General features: G+C 38.7%; 2 protein-coding genes and 1 pseudogene across 2 annotated transcripts; 2 read left to right on the forward strand and 1 right to left on the reverse strand.

Moving 5' to 3' along the window:
- The first annotated feature begins 440 nt into the window (after positions 1 to 440).
- On the forward strand, positions 441 to 4,144 carry LOC116206585 (inorganic phosphate transporter 1-4-like). Its single transcript, XM_031539349.1, has 2 exons — positions 441 to 562; positions 2,293 to 4,144. Exon 2 carries the CDS (start codon positions 2,326 to 2,328, stop codon positions 3,925 to 3,927), a length of 1,602 nt encoding a protein of 533 aa, XP_031395209.1. The 5' UTR covers positions 441 to 562; positions 2,293 to 2,325; the 3' UTR covers positions 3,928 to 4,144.
- Positions 4,145 to 10,595: 6,451 nt separating this feature from the next.
- Positions 10,596 to 12,561, reverse strand: LOC116206586 (phosphoenolpyruvate carboxylase kinase 2-like). The gene is made up of 3 exons (XM_031539350.1): positions 12,250 to 12,561; positions 11,551 to 12,115; positions 10,596 to 10,918 (listed from the first exon to the last, which is right to left on the reverse strand). Exons 1-3 carry the CDS (start codon positions 12,472 to 12,474, stop codon positions 10,860 to 10,862), a joined length of 849 nt encoding a protein of 282 aa, XP_031395210.1. The 5' UTR covers positions 12,475 to 12,561; the 3' UTR covers positions 10,596 to 10,859.
- Positions 12,562 to 16,865: 4,304 nt separating this feature from the next.
- LOC116208841 lies at positions 16,866 to 22,452 on the forward strand (annotated as a pseudogene).
- Positions 22,453 to 23,606: the final 1,154 nt, after the last annotated feature.

The raw sequence follows: 23,606 nt of genomic DNA on the forward strand, positions 1-23,606 counted from the left end.
ATCGAGATTCAACTTCAGCATCATGATATTAATTAAAAAGTGGATTTTTTGGTTTTTTTTCCCCCTAATAAATGGAGTATATGGCCGCTAAGTTAAAGGCCGTTCATACAAGACGCATCCATCCTTTAAATTTTATTTAGAAATGGATGCATGCCACTGAGGAAACAATGTCATAGATAACTGACAGCAGTGTTGTCTACATTTGAATATTGAAGACGAACAGTGCCCGATTCTAGATTGCGTAAAAGGGGAACACAGAAAAGTTTTTTTTTTTTAATGGGAAGCAACAATTCAACTCCTTTTTCAGAATAATTATCTTGGAGATTGTGCAAGTTATCAGCTAATTATATTATGGAAACAGAGCATGAGGGCAAGGTGGCTAAAGAGTTGACCTACATAGCACAAGGGAAGATGCTACAGAATATGCTGAGATGAGCTTGCATTTAAATAGCCGCTGCAAAAATGTCCAATCCATTATCCAAATTTCAGCAGTGCTAATTGCTCTGAAGAAGAAGAAGAAGAAGTAAGGATCCCTAAACGCGGATAGAGTAACAAGTTGAAGGTCGGCTATTTCTGTCTTGCTCTTCTTATTGTCTCACTCACACATATCATGTCTTGCAAAAGTTAATGATTCATGTTTGGGCGTTCATTAGACCTATAATTAGGCTTTGCTTTTAAAATTTTTATGACTTTTTCACTTTTTACGGTTTATGAGAAAATGACAATTATATATTGTACGTACTTTGCACTATTTGATTTAATTGGTGTAAGCATGGGACTTTCTATATTCTTTTAAAACGATCTTTTTCTCAATGTGCACTATCTGATATTGGAAAATCCAATTAATTCTAATTAATCCGCGTTAAAGTTAGATAGGCGCACTAGGAATAAAACTTTTCTTAATCGTAAATTTTCTTTATTTACTGACTCATTTATTCATTTATTTCATTTAAATCCTTTACTTGATGATTCAAGAGTCAATATCTCACTTTTTTTTATGGATTGAGATCACTTTCAATTTATCCATATTAATAATTGTACGAGAAAATGGCATAATATAGTAGTGCACTACCTTATAAGGAACTAGGAAGTTTTGAATTTGATTCGTACTAATTATTAGTAGGACTTTTCATATCTCTTTATTTTTATTTTTTTCGGTGAGTTAAGGGGCGAAAGCCCAGTCATGCCTCTTTGTTTAGCTTTCTAATTCTCCGTACTAAGCCTTCTTAAGACCAAATATATATATATATATATATATATGTATGTATGTATAATTGTGTAAAATGACTCGACGCCTTTGACCGATTGATATATCAATGTTGAATTGTCGAGAAAAATGCTATGTAGTTTATAACTGGACGCCTTTGACCGATTCATATGAGATTCTCAACAATCATTTCCCTTCATGTAAGCAATCATTTTCTTCATTTACTTCTCTTGATCATCCTTCAAATCTAGGATCTCTAGAGGGCTGGATAGGTATCAAATTTTAATAATTAGATCCATAATTTTACCGCCTCAAATCGTAATGATCTGTTGACTCATACTTCAGTCTTTCTATATATCAAAATATAAAGAAGTTCTCGATTGAAAATGACATTAACTCTCGACTTTCTATTAAGATATTCTTAATTCAAAATTCTATATAATAAAGATTAAATCAAAATAGGGTGGAGAGTGATGCGCAATACGCACGCCTATGTCTGGTAACCAAGAGGTTTTAGATCTAATATTCAATGAAACTACTTGTACTTGTTTATTAATTATTAAGATTTTTATTTTATTATACTAAATCTAGAGGCCTCTTTTGTAACCAAAAGAGAAATAAATAAATAAATAAATCCCACTATTCCTCCTTCTCTCATCTCTTTATAAACTCATGACCCCCAACTATTGGATTGCTCCAACGCGATAAAGAGCCACGAAACTAATGCCACAATAGCTTCTTTTCTTCTTTTTTTTGAGGTAAAAATGTTGTGATCTGACCAGAGTGACATGTTTTGCAAGTTCTGCAATAATTGAAGATGCTTTCACAATCGAATTGACTTTCAAGCAAAAAAAAAAAACAATGCTTTCACAATCCTATATCTTTTAATTTTATTATTGTATCAGTTGTGTCGCCAAAAAGAACTTCTATTAAAAAAAAATCCGAATACCATAATGCATTTAAAAAAAAAAAAGTATCCCCTCGAGTAAAATAACAAAGAAGTCTATCCTTCCCCATCTGATGATGTAACAACATTATGTGGACAAAATTAATATAATTTGGTTCTTGTTTTGTCATGGTTTCAGGGAACCAAGATACAAGTTGGAGGGACTTAAGCCATGGCTAACGAGCTGCGAGTGCTTAACGCGCTCGACCTCGCGAAGACACAATGGTACCATTTCACAGCCATCGTGATCGCGGGAATGGGATTCTTTACCGACGCATACGATCTGTTCTGCATCTCGCTTGTCACGAAACTGCTGGGTAGGCTGTACTACCATGTTGATGGTGCATCGAAGCCCGGCACTCTCCCTCCTAACGTGTCAGCCGCTGTCAATGGTGTCGCTTTCTGCGGCACCTTAGCTGGGCAGCTCTTCTTCGGGTGGCTCGGAGACAAGATGGGGAGGAAACGTGTCTATGGTCTCACCCTGATTCTTATGGTCGTGTGCTCCCTCGCCTCAGGGCTTTCCTTCGGCAGCTCTCCTAAGGGTGTCATTGCGACCCTTTGTTTCTTTCGGTTCTGGCTAGGGTTCGGTATTGGAGGAGACTATCCTCTTTCTGCCACCATCATGTCTGAGTACGCAAACAAGAAGACCCGTGGCGCATTCATTGCTGCTGTCTTTGCCATGCAGGGTTTCGGAATCTTGGCAGGTGGGATTGTTGCTCTCATTGTCTCGCTTTCGTTCGATCACGCGTATAACGCCCCCGCTTATGAGGTCGATCCGGTGGGCTCCACTGTGCCACAGGCTGACTATATCTGGCGTATCATACTCATGTTTGGAGCCCTCCCCGCTGTTCTCACTTATTACTGGCGGATGAAGATGCCCGAGACAGCCCGGTACACCGCTCTAGTTGCCAAGAACGCAAAGCAAGCTGCTACAGATATGTCCAAGGTGTTGCAGGTGGATCTCGAAGCAGAACAAGAAAAGGTCGATAAGCTTGCTCGGGACACAAGGAAGAACTATGGCTTGTTCTCTAAGGAATTTGCCCGCCGGCACGGCCTTCACTTGCTTGGGACCACCAGCACGTGGTTCTTGCTGGACATTGCTTTCTACAGTCAGAATCTCTTCCAGAAGGACATATTCAGCGCCATTGGCTGGATCCCGCCAGCTAAAACCATGAACGCGATCCATGAAGTGTACAAAATCGCAAGGGCACAGACGCTGATAGCTCTTTGCAGTACAGTCCCCGGTTACTGGTTCACTGTGGCCTTAATCGACATCCTCGGTAGGTTTTTCATCCAGATCATGGGCTTCGCGATGATGACAATATTCATGTTTGCACTCGCGATTCCTTACGACCACTGGATAAAGAAGGGGAATCACATTAGCTTCGTCGTGCTCTACTCGTTTACATTCTTCTTCGCCAACTTTGGGCCAAATGCGACCACCTTCGTGGTTCCTGCCGAGATCTTCCCGGCAAGGTTGAGATCGACCTGTCATGGGATATCTGCAGCTGCTGGAAAGGCTGGAGCCATAGTGGGCGCATTTGGTTTCCTCTATGCAGCTCAAAGTAAGGACCCGAGCAAGACCGACGCTGGCTACCCACCTGGTATCGGCGTGAAGAACTCGCTCATCATGCTCGGTGTCATCAACCTTGTGGGCGCAGCGTTCACTCTGCTTGTTCCTGAATCGAAGGGAAAATCACTCGAGGATCTAACCGGTGAGAATGATGAAGAGGAGAACACTACCGAGCTCGGGAGGATAGCACCTGCTCCCTGAGAACAGAACGGATCAAAAAGACATTCGATCAACGCAGTCCGAGCAATTTGAATCATCTTTGTAGTTCATAAAGTTTGTGCATGCAATAATGTAGCTTCCGTTCTCTTCGAGCATGTTTAAATTCTTTCGCGGCATGTACTGGTCACAGTGTCTGTTGTTGGTTATGGTGTTATTTGAATGTTATTGGTTGTATATGTAAGTCCATTGTTCTACATTATTTGTAATTTTAAGGGGTCATCGTGATTTATACATATATGGTTTTTGTACTATAATCCATGTTTTACCAGGTCTAGGTTTTGAATTCCTCTGCTTTTCATCTATCTCTATACATGCTGCAAGTTTGCTTGTCCAATGCCTATTCCTAAAGGTGCGAAAACTGATACGAATTGCAATCCTAAAAAGTTGCAACCCGTGAAATTAATAAAATAGGAGGCATGTAGATGCACACTGTTTGGAACCTATGCTCTGATATTTATTATGTACAATTTTGATGTAACTGCGACCGTTTGCTCCTACGAGATATATAACTCGAACCATGGAGACATAATAATGAAAAAATATATTTAGTTTTTATCAATTCCCAGTAGAATGGCCGTAGCAGAATGGGCGAGCATGACGTTGATAAATTTGAGCTTTTGATTTGTGAAAGCCCTAATTCAATTCAAGTAGAATCAGTCCATTAAGGGTAGAACTCTCGAGATCGACCCACTAAAAGATAAATATCTCTCAATTTTGAATTCTTTTTATTTACAAAACTCAAACTTTACACCTTGCATCGGGAGAACAAGTGGTGACCAGCTTGAACTAACTCATATTAGTCGAGGATTCTTAGTTAATTTTGTAGTCGATGCTCGTTCTAGGTCGACCATGGGCCTTAGCACAAGAAAGTGTCCGTGTAATAAGCCCATATAATTTCATGATTTGGACCTTATAAAAATTTAATTGGGTATCTAATGAGCTCAATTTCAAAAGCTCATAAACTAATATTAGTTCATATAGCAGACCACACTTGAAGTCCAATTTGTTCGGACTCAACCTAAGAGTGGAAGCCCAAAAGTCCGCCCAAGTTGATCAGAAATTTCTCTATGAAAAAAAATATAAAATTCAATGTTGATGGGCTAGCAGTGGAAAAGGAGGAGCTCATGGGGCTGAATTTGAACGAACAGTAAATTGAGCTTTCAGAGCCCCTAAATATTCTCATAAACGAGTTCTTTGTTTCCTTCATTTTTTTTCCTTTTCCCATTATAATAGAAATCCATGGCCTAATATGACAGACAATAAAGCGACACATGTTATACCTCTAATTTATTGGCTCATAGACGAGAAAATGTGATATTGCCTTAAATTCCTTTTCTCATCCTCTATTCATAGTTTAATGGCAGGAGAGAAATAAAGAAGGTGGACAGTCTATGGACACTGAGGGCCTATTTGTTTATAGAGTTAAAATCACTTTGATTTTAATTTTAATTTTAACTCAACACACTACACAATAAAAATACATATTTCCCAAATAAAAAATTTTTAACTTTAACTTTAACTCAACACACTACACAACAAAAACAATAAAAATACACGTTTCCCAAGTCAAATTTATAATCCCAACTCATTTGTTATTTTTCACAATCAAAATTAAAGTTATTTTAACTCTGAATCCAAACGCACCGTGAAGATTGATTGTGCCATGTATTTGTGAAGAGAATTGGGGTTTTTTACATGGCTACTTAAGCATCTTCTTGGAATTTTTTCTAAGCACTCAAGAGTTCCAGTTTCTACCATCGTCTCGAATAATCCAATTTTCAGGCGCTCATTCAATTCCATAGCTCAAAAGTGTTTATTGATTTTTAACCGTCATAGACCTTACACATCGTAGCTCGCCCTCCTAAGCCCCTAGACAACCGCGGAAAAATTGATTAGAGAATAACCGACATTAACTAATTAAGTTTTATTTATCTGATAAGCTTTTGCTTGGGCTATATACGCAGCCGAGATCGACGCGTCACAGTCCTCCCGAGGAGCGGGAGTGCACTTATTTTAGATTGGCTTTCCAGCCATCTATTAGTTCGAGATGGCATAACTCTACGTGCACGTTTGGGAGGATCTCATTGGTTAAATCGTCAAGCCGCTACGTCGTCTAGACAGCATTCATTTGCCAGTAGAACTCTTATCACAGAATCTAACCACTAGCTAACCCTTCGGACCTCACGAGCCGAGAAGCTGCGAATTAAACTTGGTGAGACTGATTGGTATTTCGCTACGACACTCTTGGAATTGCCCATAGCGCGCCTAGCAAATTAAATAGTCACGTGGAAAGACTGGAGAGTTGTTCGTGTAAAATCCAAACGAAATAGCAGTGCGTAGGTCTAAATCTCTGACTCGCCCATAAAATTTCGTAGACAGTAACACAATAAAAATGAAAAATCAAAGTCAACGACACATTCATTGCTTTTTTATTTTTTCTCCAATTTAATACTAAATTCTTTCATGTATTTTTTTTAATTATTATTATAATTAATTTTCTAATAATAAATTTTCTTAATATTCATTTTTTTTATTTTTTTCTCTAATTTTATAATAAATTCACACACATACTTTCTCTTAATAATTATCACAATTAATTTTTTAATAATAAATTTTCCCAACTATTTTGTCTTTATCATGTAAAGTAGAGTAATAGAATAATTTTACTTTGAAACCAAATGCTCATTAAATATCTAAAAGCAGAATTTGAATCACTCATAATTCTCTAAAATAATATATATATATATATATATACCTTAATGGTCATTGAATCTTATTTTAAATTCCTAGACGATAAATATCTCACAGTAATAATATGACAATTTCTTTTCGTTAATTTATTGTGCTATCAACCACGAATGTATTGCAATGGAGACGGACATACTTGAAGGACACAGCGGACACTTTTTGATGAAAATGAACCTCATGAAACCTAATTAGAAATGGGGTTGCTTTCATGGCCAAAACTAGAGAAAAATAAATCGATGTGGAAGCTGTTGACCTACTATGATAATACCTAACTCACGATTTTTGTTTCCAAACAGTATAGTTAGAGAAAAGGAATTCAGTATAGTGGTAGTTGTTTTCAGTTAAAAAAAAGAATTTATTTTTTTCGGTTACAGGGAGGTCCGTAGGTCTAACATAATTAAATAAAAATCATAATAGCTAATAAGGAGGGGTATTGGTAGTCGCACTAGGTATCGAACATGAAACCTCTTGATTAGTGATGAGAGCGTACGTCATTATACTATACCCCTTTTATTAAAAAAAAAAGTAATTTTCATTCTTATTGATGAAATTCTCTGTGCCAATGTTTTTCCTTTTATCCCTATTTCATAATTGACAAAAATAATTGCATAATCAATTGCATAATCAGTTTCTTAATGGCAAGGGCGGATCCACCAGTGTAATTAAATTAGAGGGATCAGTTGACCCCACTGAATTTTAATAAATTTTATTATTAGAGTACTCACACTTGTTTTCCAACTTTAGTATGATGGTGCTAAAAGAACTTTAGAGAATTATTATGTAAAATATAAATGGAACTCATTTTCATTTATGATCCACTCCTATATATGAGAACAAGTAGGCCACTGGGATCAAGTTCCCCAAAAAAAAAAAGTCCACAAATCTTTCTCTTAAAAATGATAATACTAAAATGTTTCAATATATTTCAATATATTTAGATTTGAGTGACTGAGTTTTATTCACATTTTGATTTCCACTATTCTCTATAACAAATAACGTAAATAGGTTCAAACTAATCAAAATTTTTTTATTCTTTTTGAATCTCACAGGGCCGTTTCCTTTGGAATTTTTAAAAAAATAAAATCTAAAAATTTAAAGATAAAGTTAAAATGGGAAAAAAATATAATCTTTAAATAACAATTGTAGAATTGTATAGTAAACATAGATATTGCAATATTTGATGTTGGTATTGGAGTGAAAGGTCATTGGTTTAAAACTATTATCTACTCAATTTAAACTGTGCAGAATCTGTTTTATTTTAAAAATATAATTCAAAATATTGTAAGGAATTTTTTATAACATACATGTTAGAGACTAGATTTTAATATGAAATATTCACATATTTTAAAGGAGAAATCAAAATTCATAGTGGTTTCAGTATATAAAATTACAAATTTCTTATTGATCATATTTTACCAAATAGGGTACTACTTAATGGATGAGATATATTCTGAATGGATGACATTTGTCAAAATAATCTCTCATCCACAAGGAGATAAAAGGAAGTTAGTCGCTACATGTGAAGAAGAGGTACGAAAAGATATTGAGCATGCATTTGGCATTCTACAAGCTCTATTTTGCATAATATGATTGTTGAAGATGAGCATGAAATGTATGCCCGAAGATTTGACCCACTCCTAGATAATGACAAAGAAGAAGTGGCCGTGGGACCAGTGCAAAGGTCTGAGGGAAATATTACTCCATCTCTAAGGTATATCCAAAGGAGCACCTTCGTGATAAACAAAAGCATCGACAATTGTAGGCGAATTTGGTGGAACATCTTTGGTAGCTTCATAACCGTCAAGAAGGGCATGATCGCTTATGAATTATCTATTCGTAACTTTTTAGTGTTTCAATTATGACATCTCGTTCACTATGTAATGTATTTTCTAATGTAGTGTTTAAATAATGTAATGTTATTGTTAATCATTCGATCTTATCCGTAATTAATATTTTTGTTGAAAATTTAAATTGAAAAATAAAAATAAATATCAAATAATTGCAATTTTAATTAAAATCGGAAAATTAAAAGTTAATTTATTGAGTAAATATATTAATAAATTAATAAACATGTAAGTGTTTTTTAAAAGAAAAAATCAAGTTAGGACTATCTGAATGTCGCAGAATAGGACTTCGCTTATTTGATCACATGTGGGGCCCCCAAAGGGGAATTGGCCCTTGAAATTGGCCCTTGCACTGCGGATGCTCTGATAGTCAAATCTGATTTGAATTTTTCTTACCTTAAAGAAGACCGTGTGGTGGAGACAGAGGAAGAAACCAATAAAATGCTCCCATGCATGGAGAGACGACAAATATTAAAATGTGCCAACTTAATCAAGGAATTGATGATGACGAAGAATTGTATGGCCTTCTACATAGACGTATCTATCAATCTGATGACTACGTAAAGCTGCGAGTGCTCAAGCGGACCACCGGAAGAAAGGATCCAACCATCCATATACCAAATTCTATAAATTATAATCAATAATAAATATATGCATATTTCTTTACACAATATTTGGCTTTTGGAAGTGGCATAGGGGTTTGACACATGAATAAACCCTTTTGCCATGGATGACTGCTCATTTAATAAGGACACCCTATGTACCACCTCCAATTTATATTTACATGTCTTTGTTTCTCCTTATATGCCGGAACTTCTGTGGTGCTATCTAAATACCCCGGCTATTGCATTGACTTCCTCTCTCACTTTTGGTTAAGCATTGTAAGCATACCTTCAATTATTCATATTTTTTGACAACGAGATGGCTAATAATATATAGGCACATAAATATATATATATATATATATATATATTTATTGTAACACGTAAGTTATTCAAATTTAGATCCTCTCTAGATACGGATTTATTCTTGGGATTCCATGTCGGACCTTAATAACCTGTCTTTGGCTCGAGGTCCATTATTAATCAGTGCATCGCATGCCAACTAGTACGAAGTCCCATTATATATTGGAGTTAGTTCACAAAAAATATCAGAGTACGAAGTCCCTCTTTTCTAATAAAATAAAAATCTAGCATCTATGTTTTGGCACCAAAATCTTCCATCATTTCCATATTTTTGATGATCTTGAGTTTAGCTGGCGCTAGTAAGATATTAATTAGAGTTATACTATCCATTTGGTGTTTTTGAAAGATTGGCGAGTCAACATTTTGGTCTTTAAAAGTATTTTGCTAACGATTTGGTCATTGAGAGATTACTCTGTCTACCAACTTGGTCTAGCTGTTAAATGGGGCAACGAAAATCTGATGTGGACACACACGTAGGCTAACACCGTCACTAATCTAATGTGGACGTGTTAGGTAGGAAACTCATATAAATTAACACCACCAAGCTGCATAGTTGAACTTATTCTAAATCTCGCAACCATTAAAATTTTTCACTGCCAACTATTCATTTTAAGAAAAATCTCATATGTCCAGTGTCGACGCGAGATCTTCCTAGAGCACCAGACATGTTTTAAACACGAAAGAACACCACCTCCTGCAAATATTAATGTGAATACACAACAGTTTTAACCATTGATTAGGGAATTTTTAAATATTCTTTTATTTTTGTGAAAATTTTTTCAAAAATAATTTAAAGATTCTTACTGTACCAATAAATTTTCTAGGACAATGTTGATTGATACAACATTGTTTATTCATTGATGGCGCATAGAATCCTCCCGTGATTATCCAGTTGGACTATTTTTTCCTCTGACACCTTGGCCGTTATTTGCCCTCACGACAATAACGATCAATCGGCTGATAATCTCTTACGGATAATTTCGGGAACTATCTCGTAATGCCTTTGAAGCAATTGAACTTCGGCCCGTATTTCACCCAAAAAAAAAAAGCACAAAATAAATAACTACAACAAAATTAAAAGAAATTATGGCAATCATGGACAAAGGAAAAACCTTCATATTTCGACTGTTCAAAGGACCTATTCACATCTTTACTCTCTACAAAATCTTCTCAGCCATGGCAAAACCGAAAAGCGGAAAAACTGGAAACGACTTCGAGCGGGGGCCTCCTCCGGAAAATCATCTGCAAAATGGAATTCTCCCAGAGAGCTCAAGCATTGGAAACTTTGCACCCTTATGATGCAAATCTATATACATCCATGCATTCCTCCCGTTGTATCGGGCGGACCATCTCTTTCTTAGGTTGGGTCGTTCTTGTCATTGTCAACTACTCCACCGCTCGCAGTCCACGGATTTCCTGAACCGAAATTCATCAGGAGAAACTTTTAGTCCACGACAGGGGACTTTTTAGCAATTCCGTACCGCTCGAGCAAATCTCAATCGGTACGGTCTTTGCCCAAGATCGGGTCCACAAAAATCCTTTTGGAACCAAATCCGCAAATCCCTGAGGTTGAAATGGATACCTTCGATACGGTTTGGTCGTTGGCGTAAAACCAGGGCAGTTAAAAGAAATAAATATCTTCTATGAAAGTGCAGAAAATAACGGAAAAATAATTGAAAAATCAGAAAAAGATCTGGCATATATCGTCACTCATTATTAACCAATTCCACTGAGATAATCTAAAAAAAATTAAATTATTTTTGCAGGCGAAAGCAAATAACCTACTGAAAAACCCTTCAAAAATACCCAAAAATCACAATGTAATCATCAAATAAGGAAAAAAATTTAGCAAATTGAAATGATGACCCCAAAAAAAAGAAGTTTGATGATACCAACCAATACATGCTGTTGCATGCCCCTCAATTTGTAACAAAATTTCACCAACCCTTCTTTTTGATGATTTTCTTACAAATTTATTACGAAAGGGAAAAATGTCATTTTATTCCTATGTGGTAAAATAATTCGGGGGTCAAGTTCTGTTCACTTACTGAGAGCCTGCTCCGCTGATAACCGCCGGGAAATGTCCTTGCAGAGCATCCTCCTCAGCAGGTCCTTGGCCGCGGGCGAGACCGACCCGAAAGTCCTCACTGGAAACCTCAGGTTGGCCCTCAGGACTGCGTTGAATATCTCCACCGCCGTCTCGCCGTAGAAGGGCGGGAACCCAGCCAACATCATGTAGAGTACCACCCCGGCGCTCCACACGTCTACCTTCTCCCCGTAGGCCCTGCCCGCCACCACTTCGGGGGCCACGTAGTAGGGCGTGCCCACCAACCCGGAGAGTGGCCCGGCAGAGAATGTGTCGGCTGACCCGAAATCGGCGAGCTTGAGGCGGCCAGTGGGGTCGAAGAGGATGTTGTCGGGCTTGATGTCGCGGTGGGCCACCCCATGGCGGTGGCAGTGGGCGACGGCCCGCATGAGCTGTGCGAAGAGCGGTGCCGCCTCCGACTCCGAGAATGGCCGGCCCGCATTGACGAGGAGCTGGTGGAGGTCCGGGCCGTTGCAGAGGTCGAGCACCATGTGGAGGTGGGTCGAATCCTCGTACACATCGTAAATCTGCAACAATTGAACAAACAAAAATTACCGAATGCCGATAGACCGAGGACACACGTGGTCCTGCCGAGCGTTCGATCGGCCGCAGATTTGTGAAGAAGAGATGAGAAGAGGGTGGAATGGGGGATTTGATTTACCTGAACAATGTTGGGGTGGGGGGAGAGGAGGGAGAGGATCTTGGGCTCGGAGAGGAGGCACTGGGAGTCGAGATCGTCGCCGGAGACGGAGGCCTTGCTGATGGACTTGACGGCGAAGGATCCGGGTCGGGTCGGGTCAAGCGACTGGAAGAGAGAAACGGCTCCGAACCTCCCCCGGCCAATCTCCTCGCAGACTCTGTACTCTCTCAGAAGCGCTTCACTCATCACTCTCTCTCTCTCTCTCTCTCTGAGGCTCTGATTTTTGGGGGGTTTCTCCCTCTCCGCTCCCTTCCTTTTATGCGAACGAAGCGAAACAGCGCAGAGAGAGAGAGTGAGAGAGAGAGAGAGAGAGAGAGAGAGACGAGGTTCCGCTTCAATTTCGGTTCTGGACTCTGAACTTATGTGAAATCACAAAATGCTCCTTGCAAGTCTGGGAAGGCTCTCAATATATCTCACAACATCATTGCATTTCGGTCATATTTGCTGACAGGTTCGGGAATCAAAACCGTCGAGCCACCAGTAGAAGTTGAACTGAGAAACTTTGACCCGCGTGAGAGAAAACAATTAAGGATCATGCAATTCTAGATTGAACAGATACCGAGAGAATATTGAATCTATAAAATAGTTGGAAACTATGATCTTATTAGTTTAAATCTTTGGATTAGAAATGTGCTCAATTCCTTGTAGGCTATGTGAAATTTTAATGTAATGTAAACTCTTGACAAATTGTAACGTGAAAATTAAATTTATCAATTTTTATGATTCGGGAATCGTAAGTATGAACAAGTCACGGGAGAGTCCCTATTATGAGATATGAGGCCCGGGATCTTTCATAATCTCATTGTCCAGTCCAGGACCTTATATGGCAGGACCGTCTTTGGCAATCTAGGCTAAGTAACAAACATAGTAGGGTTTAAATGAAACAAATACGAAAGTATGGGGATTAAACTGCAGTATCCAAATTAGCAAGGACCATATCGGGGATGACATAAACTGCATCGGGGGAGATTAAAAATTCAGGCGAAGATTAAAGGAATGTTGCTGGGAATATTCTTCTCCGGTAGTTGGGTACGGTCAATTGTGTGTACGGACGAACGGCTAGGATTCGGCCCGTTTGGCGTGGAGGAAGCATGGCCCTAAGATCACATGCAGGATCTTGTGGTGGTCGCGAAATGACGAGACGGCCCTTTTCTTTTCTTTTCTTTTTTGTTTTTTTTTTTTGCCTTTTTTTCATTAATGGGCAGATAACAGTTATGACTTTTTCCTTCCGTACCAAATAAGTGTCCTCCCAGTCCCAGCTGCTTCGGCCGTTCGGGATGTTGATGTGAAATGTACTAGATGGTGAGCAGCACCTGTTCTTATCAGGTAACTACCCCGGGAATGGGCTTTAATTACAAGAGGGCCACCAAATTTGAGCAGTAGTTTGACGGAATATTTTGCCCAGAACATGATCCGTACATCAACAATGAAAGAGGTCACGCACAAAATAATTTATCCAGGGAGGCGGTCGGTTCTCCCTAAAATTTTGTAAATGAAGTGACATTATGCTATCACACTTGCTTGTAATATTGGATGAAATTTGTAAAATTATCTTAAAAGAAAAGGATTAATCATCAATAAAGGCATACACTTTGCTTGAATTTTTAATTATATCACAACTTTTCGAAAATTACACGGAAGGTCAGACTTTTCATTTTAGTCTCAAATTTAACACGACGTTTACTTGAATTCTCAATTTTACCACAATCTTTTGAAAATAGTATAAAAAGGCACGACATTTCATTTTAGTTTAAAATCTTACACGACCTTTTCATTTTAGTCTCAAATCAGCACAATAAGTGGATCCCATATATTTTTATTTAATTTCACATATTTCCACTTATCGAATAATGTTACGATATTTTGCATCATTAATGCCTAGTTAGCCGCTATTGTTAAAATTGATGAAAAATTCAACAGCATGCTGGATTTGAAACTAAAACGAAAAGTCGTACCTATTTATACTATTTCCAAATTGATCGTGCTAGAATTGAAAATTCAAGTAAAGTTCGTACCTTTTACTTGATTAACCTAAAAAAAAAAGAAATGACGTATAACTGACGTTAAAGTAGAATTGAAATTTAAAAAAAAAAAGCAAAGGAAACAATAATTCAAGGGAAAAAGTGAAAATGTTGGTAGAGTGAGAGTTCAAATTTGTTTTTAACTCTTTAATTTTTTATTAATTAGTAAAGATATTTCAAATTAAATTTTTTAGAATTTAAATATAGGAGATGATGATGCAATACTTTGCCGTCATATTGTTTGGTAATATTATACTAAATGAAATAAAGTAAAATAATTTTTTGTTAAAAAAAATAGAATGAGAAGTAGAACTAAAATTATAAGAAAAATGAAGAACCAAAAAATAATAATAAAAAGGATAGAGTATCTCAGAAGAAATAAAGTGAAGACATTGACGAAAGAAGAGTTCAAATTTGCTTGTGACTCTTTTAATTTTCATTATTTAGTAGAATTGTCTCATAAAAAATATTTATCTAAATATCATTCCATTCTATATAATGATTTTTTGTATTTTCAAACATATTAAATGTATGAACGAAATAATCTATCATTATTTTTATCCTTTTTATTTAGCATTGATATTATAATCTTATTATAATACTCATTTCCTGAGAATATATGTTGCAAATACTCATGGGCAACAGTTTTGAATTATTAAATTACATTGTTTTTGCTAAGTACCTAATTGGGGTGAAAGTAGTTTGGTTGGTTCAGGTTTTTTGAATTCGGATCGGTGCACCAAGTTTCGGGTTGGGGATGTACCCCACCTAAAACAAACAAAACTAGCTATGAAACCCAGCCGCCCGTGGTTCGGGTAATTTGGATCGGGTCCCCAATAAACCCGATCCATCAATGAACACAAGAGCAGCTTCACCCTAGAGTACTCTTTCCATCGCATCCAACAACGTTCTAAAAAAAGAAACCAATGATTTGTCCCTTGGCATATGAAATCAACGCAGAAAATTTCATTCACCAAGTACATCTGGAGGATTCCCAATCTTAGGATTGAATTCACCAAATGAAAAAAAATACAACTTCCCTCAATTTCAATCACGGCGATTAGGGTTTGGTCTGCGTCCGAGACTACAAGCAGAGTAGAGGGAAGCGGAGGAGGCCGTGAGGGTTTCGTTTCGGGTTTATGTGTGACAGCAGAGCAGAGGGACGTAAAGCCCTGGAGGCTTGCATTCTCGTCGGAGGCGGAGGGGGAGGCAGCGGCGGAAGAGCAGATCGGAGGGAGGTAGAGACAGAGGCGGAGGAGCACAGGGCGAGGTGAATTTGAGTGAGGAGTGAATGAACAGCTACACACCGACGAATGCTCTCTCTGTTTTTTTTTTTCAAAATTTGGGTCGATTCGGGTTCCCATCGGGTTTGTTGGGTCGGTTCGGTTGCTGACCAAAGAACCACTCAGAGGGGTTTGACCCGCCTAAATTTCACAATGGTTTTTCGGATTACATTGGGTTGACTCGGTTCTTGTGTTGTTTACTTTCACCCCTAGTTCTAAACCCAATTATTCATATATTTTACGAGAAAAGACTCTTTTCTTTTCAGTAAGAAAAGTGTTCAAGACGGAGAAATTGATATTCTCACATAGGGAGATATATTCTTCCTTGGGTGTTTTTCAGTCCAAAATTATTTTCTGAACATGATGATATTTTTAGATAAATTTTCTCCATTCAAATGTTCTTTTAAATCCCAAAAATGATGAAAATGAAGTTTCTAACAAGTTTGAGGGCAAACACGCTATTATTTCCGATGAAACTAGTTCAGTTCGAAGAAGTTGAACTAGATTGCTAAAAATTGGGAATTTTAGGACGGCCTGCCTCCATATGAAGGAGTCGTTCCTAACTGCGCTAGGGGGGTGGGGTGTCCGGGCCATCCCCATTTGGATGGCCAGTTGGTGTCATCCGAAGCTCTCAATTTTTGAAATTCTTTTTTACTTTACCTCAGATGTTTTATTATTTATAAAATGGTCCCGACTCCCATTTGCAAAAAATAGAGGGTCATTTGCTGAAGAATGGACCTTTTTGGCTGTCCATGTGTTGGAGCCTCAGTTAAGAATGACCCAAAATTCACATAATTAACCAAGATTCTAGCCAAATTAGTAAGGAGATCACTTAATCGAAAGTTCAGTGACCCATTTGGCGCTTATTTCCCAAACTTTTGTCGAAAAAAAGGTAAATCCCGACTTAACACATGTTGGTCGGCTATTATCTAAACTTTCTAGTTCGGGTAGTGATCAAACTATCCCTCTCCTTCTGTAATCTCTACTTGTAATCTAGGAGAAAACCAAACATTTAATGTTTTTTCGTGCTTCCTAGGCTAATTTCGGATAGTTATTCGTATGTCTAAAATCATGGTAATAGGATGATTTAGGATTGGATTGTTTAGTTAACTTTGTGTAAATACAATAGGATTGGCTTAATCGTGTTAATATGTAGCTTATTTTGCTTAATATTAGTGCTCCTCACAGGATTAATCGGTAGTGGCATGCTAATTAGGCTCTAATTTGGCACCACTTGAAGGATGGCGCCAAGAAGGTTGTCATTTATGCCCCGAGTAAGGATGCTCCTATGTTTGTTGTGGGTGTCAATGAGAAGGAACACGAGTCTGACCTTCACATTGTATCCAATGCTTGCTGCACAACCAACTGCATTGCTCCCCTTGTAAAGGTTATTCATGATAGGTTTGGTATCGTGGAAGGTCTCATGGCCACTACCCACTCCATCATAACCACACAGAGAACTGTTTGATGGACCATCAATGAAGGATTGGAGAGGCGGCAGAGCTGCCTCATTCAACAACATTCCTAGCAGCACCAGGAGCTGCCGAGGTTGTCGGGAAAGTATTGTCGTCACTCAATGGAAAGTTGACTGTGATGGCTTTCCGTGCTCCCACCCTTGATGTTTCAGTGGTAGACCTTACTGTCAGACTTGAGAAAGAAGCCACCTACGATGAGATCAAAGCTGCCATCAAGGAGGAATCTGAGGGAAAACTGAAGGGAATTCTTGGTTACACCGAGGATGGCCGGTTTCAACTGACTTTGTGGGTGATATTACGGGAATATATTGTGTTGCCAAGATTAGTGGAACTAGTTTGTATATAATCTTAGCTAGCCTAATTCGATTAATGTATAACAGGCAATTAGATATCTTAAAAGACTTTCCTATTTTCCCATTTCATTCAGCTATATGTACATGTTACCAGAGTTTAATCAAAATAAGCTTTTGAGCTTCTTATTCAATAGTTTCACATGGTATCAAAGCAGGATTGGGACCGTGAAACCTAATCTGCTTTAAGGTTGTGGAGAAGGCAAGGGTGTAGAGATGTCAGGAAAAGGTGTTGAACATGATTTATTTTCTGTTTATAACGTCAACCCATCAGATTACACAGGTGTAAGCTTGATCAATTACAAGCTAAATGACGAATTATCTCACCTGGTCGAGGGCTATGCTCACTGCATTGACGGCGAAGAATAAGATTGGGATGATTGATGGCACGGTGCCAAGGCCACCGGAGGGTGATCCAAACCGGGCAAAATGGGATGTCTTTGGTAATTTCCTGGATATTCAACACACTAGAATCAGATCTTTAATCCAATGTGGCCTATGCAACAGTGGCTCGGGCATTATGGGAAGACCTGTGGGAATGATATTCGCAGGGAAACGAAGCAAGAATTTATCAATTGAAAGCATAAATCGGCAATTTGAAGCAAGAAGGGATGTCCGTGACAAAATATTATTCACGACTCAAGACGAATTGGACAATTATCTGGAGATACTGACATGCACATGCTCTGCCATCAGATTATACGCAGCGCAAAGACAAAGGGAAAAGACCCACCAATTTCTGATGGGTCTAGGGTCTGAATTCGCGACTGTGAGGTCCAATATCCTCAGTCACGAGCCGACTCATCCCCTGAATAAGGTTTATGCCTTGATTCTGCACGAGGAAAGGCAGAATATCGTGGCTCAATCTCACGAAAATGTTGCACTAGATGGAGCAGTATTCTTGAGCAAAATAACGGCAAAACAGGGGAGCGGCAGCGGGCAAACTTACGGTGGTCAAGGAGGGGAAAAGGCTCGGGAGTGACGAGCAAAACTTGCTTCCATTGTGGCCGCGTGGGTCACATCAAGAGCTCGTGCTGTTTACTGCACGGTTATTCGGCGAATTTAGAATCGAAGCTGTCAAGTGGAAGAGGAAGAGGAACAGGGAATAGTTGGCTTCGGGAAAAAGAGAATGAGGAACAGGGAAGGCAGGAGGACAGCACGGGCCGGACCAAAGTTCGAGCCAATATAATGGGCTGGGTCATACGGGCCAGTATAATGGGATGGGTCAATTTAATGGATTGCAGGCCCATCAGGCCCAATTGGGGTAACCCAGTAGCGGACAACACAGACATGGAGGCCTACAAGGCCATCAGGCCCAGATCGGACAGTCGAGCACCGAGCTGAACAGACTATCACGCCTTTTAGAGTCGGCATTTCAGAAGTTGCTTGATTTCCTCGATCCCAATGATGACAACATGCCCCCTAATATCGGTAAAAATTTCATTTCGCTGAATTATGAGCATGACTGGATAATTGATAGTGAAGCTTCTAGACATATGACCGGGCGTGCAGATTTCCTTGTTGAGACACAAGTGCCTGCCAAGAAGCCGAAGATCCATATACCGAATGGAAGAGCTTTTGATGCTTGCAAAAGTGGACGCGTTTATATAGGTTTTCTTGTTCTCTCAGATGTTTTATTGGTCTCGGAATTCAATTGCAACATCATTTCCTCATCCCAATTATCTAAGGATTTGGATTGTTGTGTAATATTTTACATAGAATTTTGCTTGATATAGGACCACACCACGAGGAAGACGATTGAAGTGGGTGAGCTCTAAGGGGGTGGCTATTTAGAAGCAGGCTAATAGAGTCATCAGTGACGAGACAGATGATTTGTGGCACATGCGACTCAGACGTCCATCACGACGGATTAAGTTCAATGGTACTAGTTTGGAATCAAATGCAGCTATAAATAAAGAGTGTGATGTTTGCCTTCGGGCTAAGCAAACTCGATCAAGTTTTGATTTAAGTATGAATAAAGCTGTTTTGCCGTTTCAATTAATTCACTGTGATTTGTGGGGGCCTTATAAGGTGACATCTATTTCTGGGGCTCGTTATTTTTTGACAATTATTGATGATTATAGTCGAGCAGTATGGTTATATTTGATGCGGGAAAAATCAGAAACGCAGCGCCATCTCACCAACTTTTGCAAATTGGTGAGAAATCAGTTTAATCGCATAGTAAAAATAGTGCGAAGTGACAATGGAAAGGAGTTTGTTTCTCAGGATTTGCAGAATTATTTTTCCATTGAAGGAATCATCCACCAAACCTTTTGTATAGACACGCCTCAACAAAATGAACGTGTTGAACGGAAGCACATGCACATATTGAATGTAGCGCGGGCCTTAATGTTTCAAGTAGGGCTTCCAACTGAATTTTTGGGAGTATGTGTTACGACAGCGGCGTATCTGATTAACATAACTCCCACACCAATTTTGGGAGGTAAAAGTCCACATGAGGTATTATTTGACAGGCCGCCGAATTGTTCAAATTTGAGGGTGTTTGGGTGCTTGTGCTATGCTCATGACAGGCCGAGGGACAAGGATAAATTCAAGCCTCAATCACGTCGCTGTATATTCGTTGGTTATCCCTACGGTAAAAGGCTTGGAGAGTTTACGACCTCGAGAAAAATGAAATATTTGTGTCTCGAGATGTACGGTTTTGCGAGAGGGAGTTTCCATTTTCTGAGCAGATGGGTGATTCGGGCAAGAGAGATATGGGTCACATTCGATTTTTTGATACTGAGAGGCCTATTCATCAGGCAAGGAGTCAGGGGGAGTTGAGATTTAACAGTTCGGTGGATAATCAAGAGGAAATGGGTGGAGGACTATACCAGACAGAATTTAACAATGAATTGAGAGAGGATTTTTCTGACGAACAGGACACAGTGGACGAGGTTGAGCCTGAGGCGGCTCATATTGAGATGGAGAATGGTGAACGAGTATTACGGCGTTCTATCGACATAAATCTGCACTGAAGTATTTGAAAGATTTTGAAGTGCATATTCACACTGCCTTATACACCCCCCCAACTCATCTACTCTATCGAAATCCTCAAGTACGAGACATTCTATAGAGCAATATTTGTCTTATTCTGGTGCCTCTAACAAATATCTTGCGTATGTAAGTGCTTTGGATATAGAGGTAGAGCCTTCTTCTTATCATGATGCAGTAGCCAATTCACGATGGAGGCAAGCTATAGCGGAAGAGATTACAGCACTGGAGTCCAATGGGACGTGGACCATTGAACATTTGCCTATGGGAAAACGACTGATTGATTGCAAGTGGGTCTACAAAATTAAACGACGAGCAGATGGGAGCATAGAGAGATACATGGCGCAACTTGTTGCGAAGGGATTCACTCAGGTGGAGGGAGTTGATTTTAATGAGACATTCGCACCGGTGGCAAAATTAGTCAAGGTAAGGTGTCTTCTAGCTGTGGCTGTGGCAAAGGGGTGGGAGATACACCAGATGGATGTTAATAATGTAATTTTGCATGAGGATCTTGACGAGGAAGTTTACATGCACCTATCACCTGGATATTCTTCTCAGAAGCCGGGTGTGGTTTGTCGTCTCAAGGAGTCACTTTACGGATTGAGGCAAGCTTCACGCAATTGGTATGCCAAACTTGCAGATTCCATGCGACACTATGGGTTTTGGCAGTTGAGAGCGGATCATTCACATTTCATATTTAATGGTGGCAACGTCTTCCTTGCGGCCTTAGTTTATGTTGATGATATTCTTGTGGTTGGGAATAATCGAGAGCAATATACATGTTTCAAGCGATATCTTGATCAGTGTTTTCGCATAAAAGATTTAGGACCGGCGAGATATTTTCTTGGGATTGAGGTGGCCAAAATGGAGTCCGGGTTATTTCTTAATCAGAGGAAGTATGTACTCGAGATACTCAAGGAATGCGAGATGCTTGGTGCACGACCATCTACATTTCCAATGGAAAACATCATCGGTTGACAGCGGATTTAGGAACTCTTCTTAATGATCCCAGTAGGTATCGACGACTAGTTGGTCGTCTGATTTATCTGACGATTACACGACCGAAAACTCTGTTACCCGGTACATATCTTGTCTCAATTCATGCAGGATCCACGTCAAGACCACTGGGATGCCGCAATGCGGGTACTTCGTTATTTGAAACAATCGCCAGGGCAAGGAATTTTTCTTCGACCGAGCTCATTGGAACTCAAAGTATATTGTGATTCAGACTGGGCTAGTTGTCCTATGACACGTCGTTCAATCACGAGATATTTTGTAACATTAGGAGCGTGTCCCATTTCCTAGAAGATAAAGAAGCAATCAACAGTGTCTTGCTCTTCGGCTGAAGCGGAATTTCAAGCTATGGCAGGGGCAGTTAGCGAAGTTTTATGGCTCCGAAGCTTACTTAATTCTCTTGGGATCAATTATTCTGTGCCTACTCGACTATTTTACGATAATCAGACTGCTTTACATATTGCAACTAATCCAGTATTTCACGAGCGAACGAAGCACATAGAGATAGATTGTCACTTCGTTCGTGAACATATTCGGTCTTACGTGATCAAAATCTCACACATTTCGACAAGGCTGCAGCTTGCAGATATCTTCACAAAAGCTTTAGGGCGAGACCGGTTCCGCTTTCTCTTGAGCAAGTTGGGCATTCGAGATCCTCATGCTCCAACTTGAGGGGGAGTATTACGGGAATATATTGTGTTGCCAAGATTAGTGGAACTAGTTTGTATATAATCTTAGCTAGCCTAATTCGATTCATGTATAATAGACATTTAGATATCTTAGAAGACTTTCCTATTTTCCCATTTCATTTAGCTATATGTACATGTTACCAGAGTTTAATCAAAATAAACTTTTGAGCTTCTCATTCTACAGTTTCAAAGGTGACAACAGGTCAAGCATCTTTGATGCCAAGGCTGGAATTGCTTTGAGCGAGAACTTTGTGGAGCTTGTCTCTTGGTATGACCATGAAAGGGGCTACAACAATAATGTCATTGACTTGATCTGCCACATGGCCTCTGTCCACTAGGAGTGCTCTTGGGGTTAGATTCCGGTCGTTGATGGGGAGGACAGTACTGCTGCTCCAGATTGTTGTTTCTATGCATAACTAGTGAGAGAGGCAAGCAAACTAGTCATGAAATAATTGAGGACTGCTTATGATGATGCCATAGAATGATGTTTTTTGTTTTGTGATCTAGATCTTATCTTTCCCCGTCTGGAAACACGGGTGGCTGTGATCTAAGAGTGGTTTTTGGTAACAACTAGTTGAATGGGAATGAACAAAGAATCTGTTAATTATTTGATCGAGAAAAATGTTATAAATATATGAACGAATTAAAATCTCATTAAAAAAATTGAAACATGCTTGAAAAGAATAGAATTGAATAAAAATATGTGAGCAAATATTTCGATAAAAAAATAAAAAATTCTTATACAAATGGGTGAAAAGATGAAGTGTCTGAAAATATGCGAGCAAATATGTCAACCGTAGAAAATAAATTTCTCCAAGTAGAAAATCGTAATACAGTAAGCGAAGAGAAAACCTAATGAATTCTTTTTGAAAAGATCAAATTGACATAGATCGATTGATGTTGGTAGTGGATGAGTATGCAACTCAATATTCATATAAAGTCCGCAAGGACACCAATACGTCTTTGCAAATGAAATATAATGATAAAAGTTCCGTGTAAACGACGTCTATATGTAGAACTCCAATATATAATGCAACTTTATATGTATAATATATATCTTCAACTATATATGTATATGTTCCTATAATATATCAAACAACTATATATATTATATATACCTGCCAAAATAAAAATTACAATACATATTTCATCGTATCAAAACATATATGTATTTACCAACGTGGGTTGGTTCAAACGGTTCGACGTTTGTTTTGCTTAAGTAAGGTATCAGGTTCATGTCATTGTGAATGTAGAAAATTCATGCTGGGAGAGCTTTACCCTTTAGTGGGCCGACCCTGCTCGACTGTATTAGTCAGAGCTCAATTGAGCTTCTAAGTACCGGGATTCACACCAAAAAAAACATATATGTATTCTTATAATGCAAGATTATGTGTTATCTTTAATTTCTATTATATATTTCATATAAATCAAAGGGAAAATTACAAAAAAAACCCAAGTTTTGTAAAATGTCTCAGTTTTGTCCTAAATTTTG

The sequence above is a fragment of the Punica granatum genome, chromosome 5 (assembly GCF_007655135.1).
Source record: "Punica granatum isolate Tunisia-2019 chromosome 5, ASM765513v2, whole genome shotgun sequence".
Lineage (NCBI taxonomy): Eukaryota > Viridiplantae > Streptophyta > Magnoliopsida > Myrtales > Lythraceae > Punica > Punica granatum.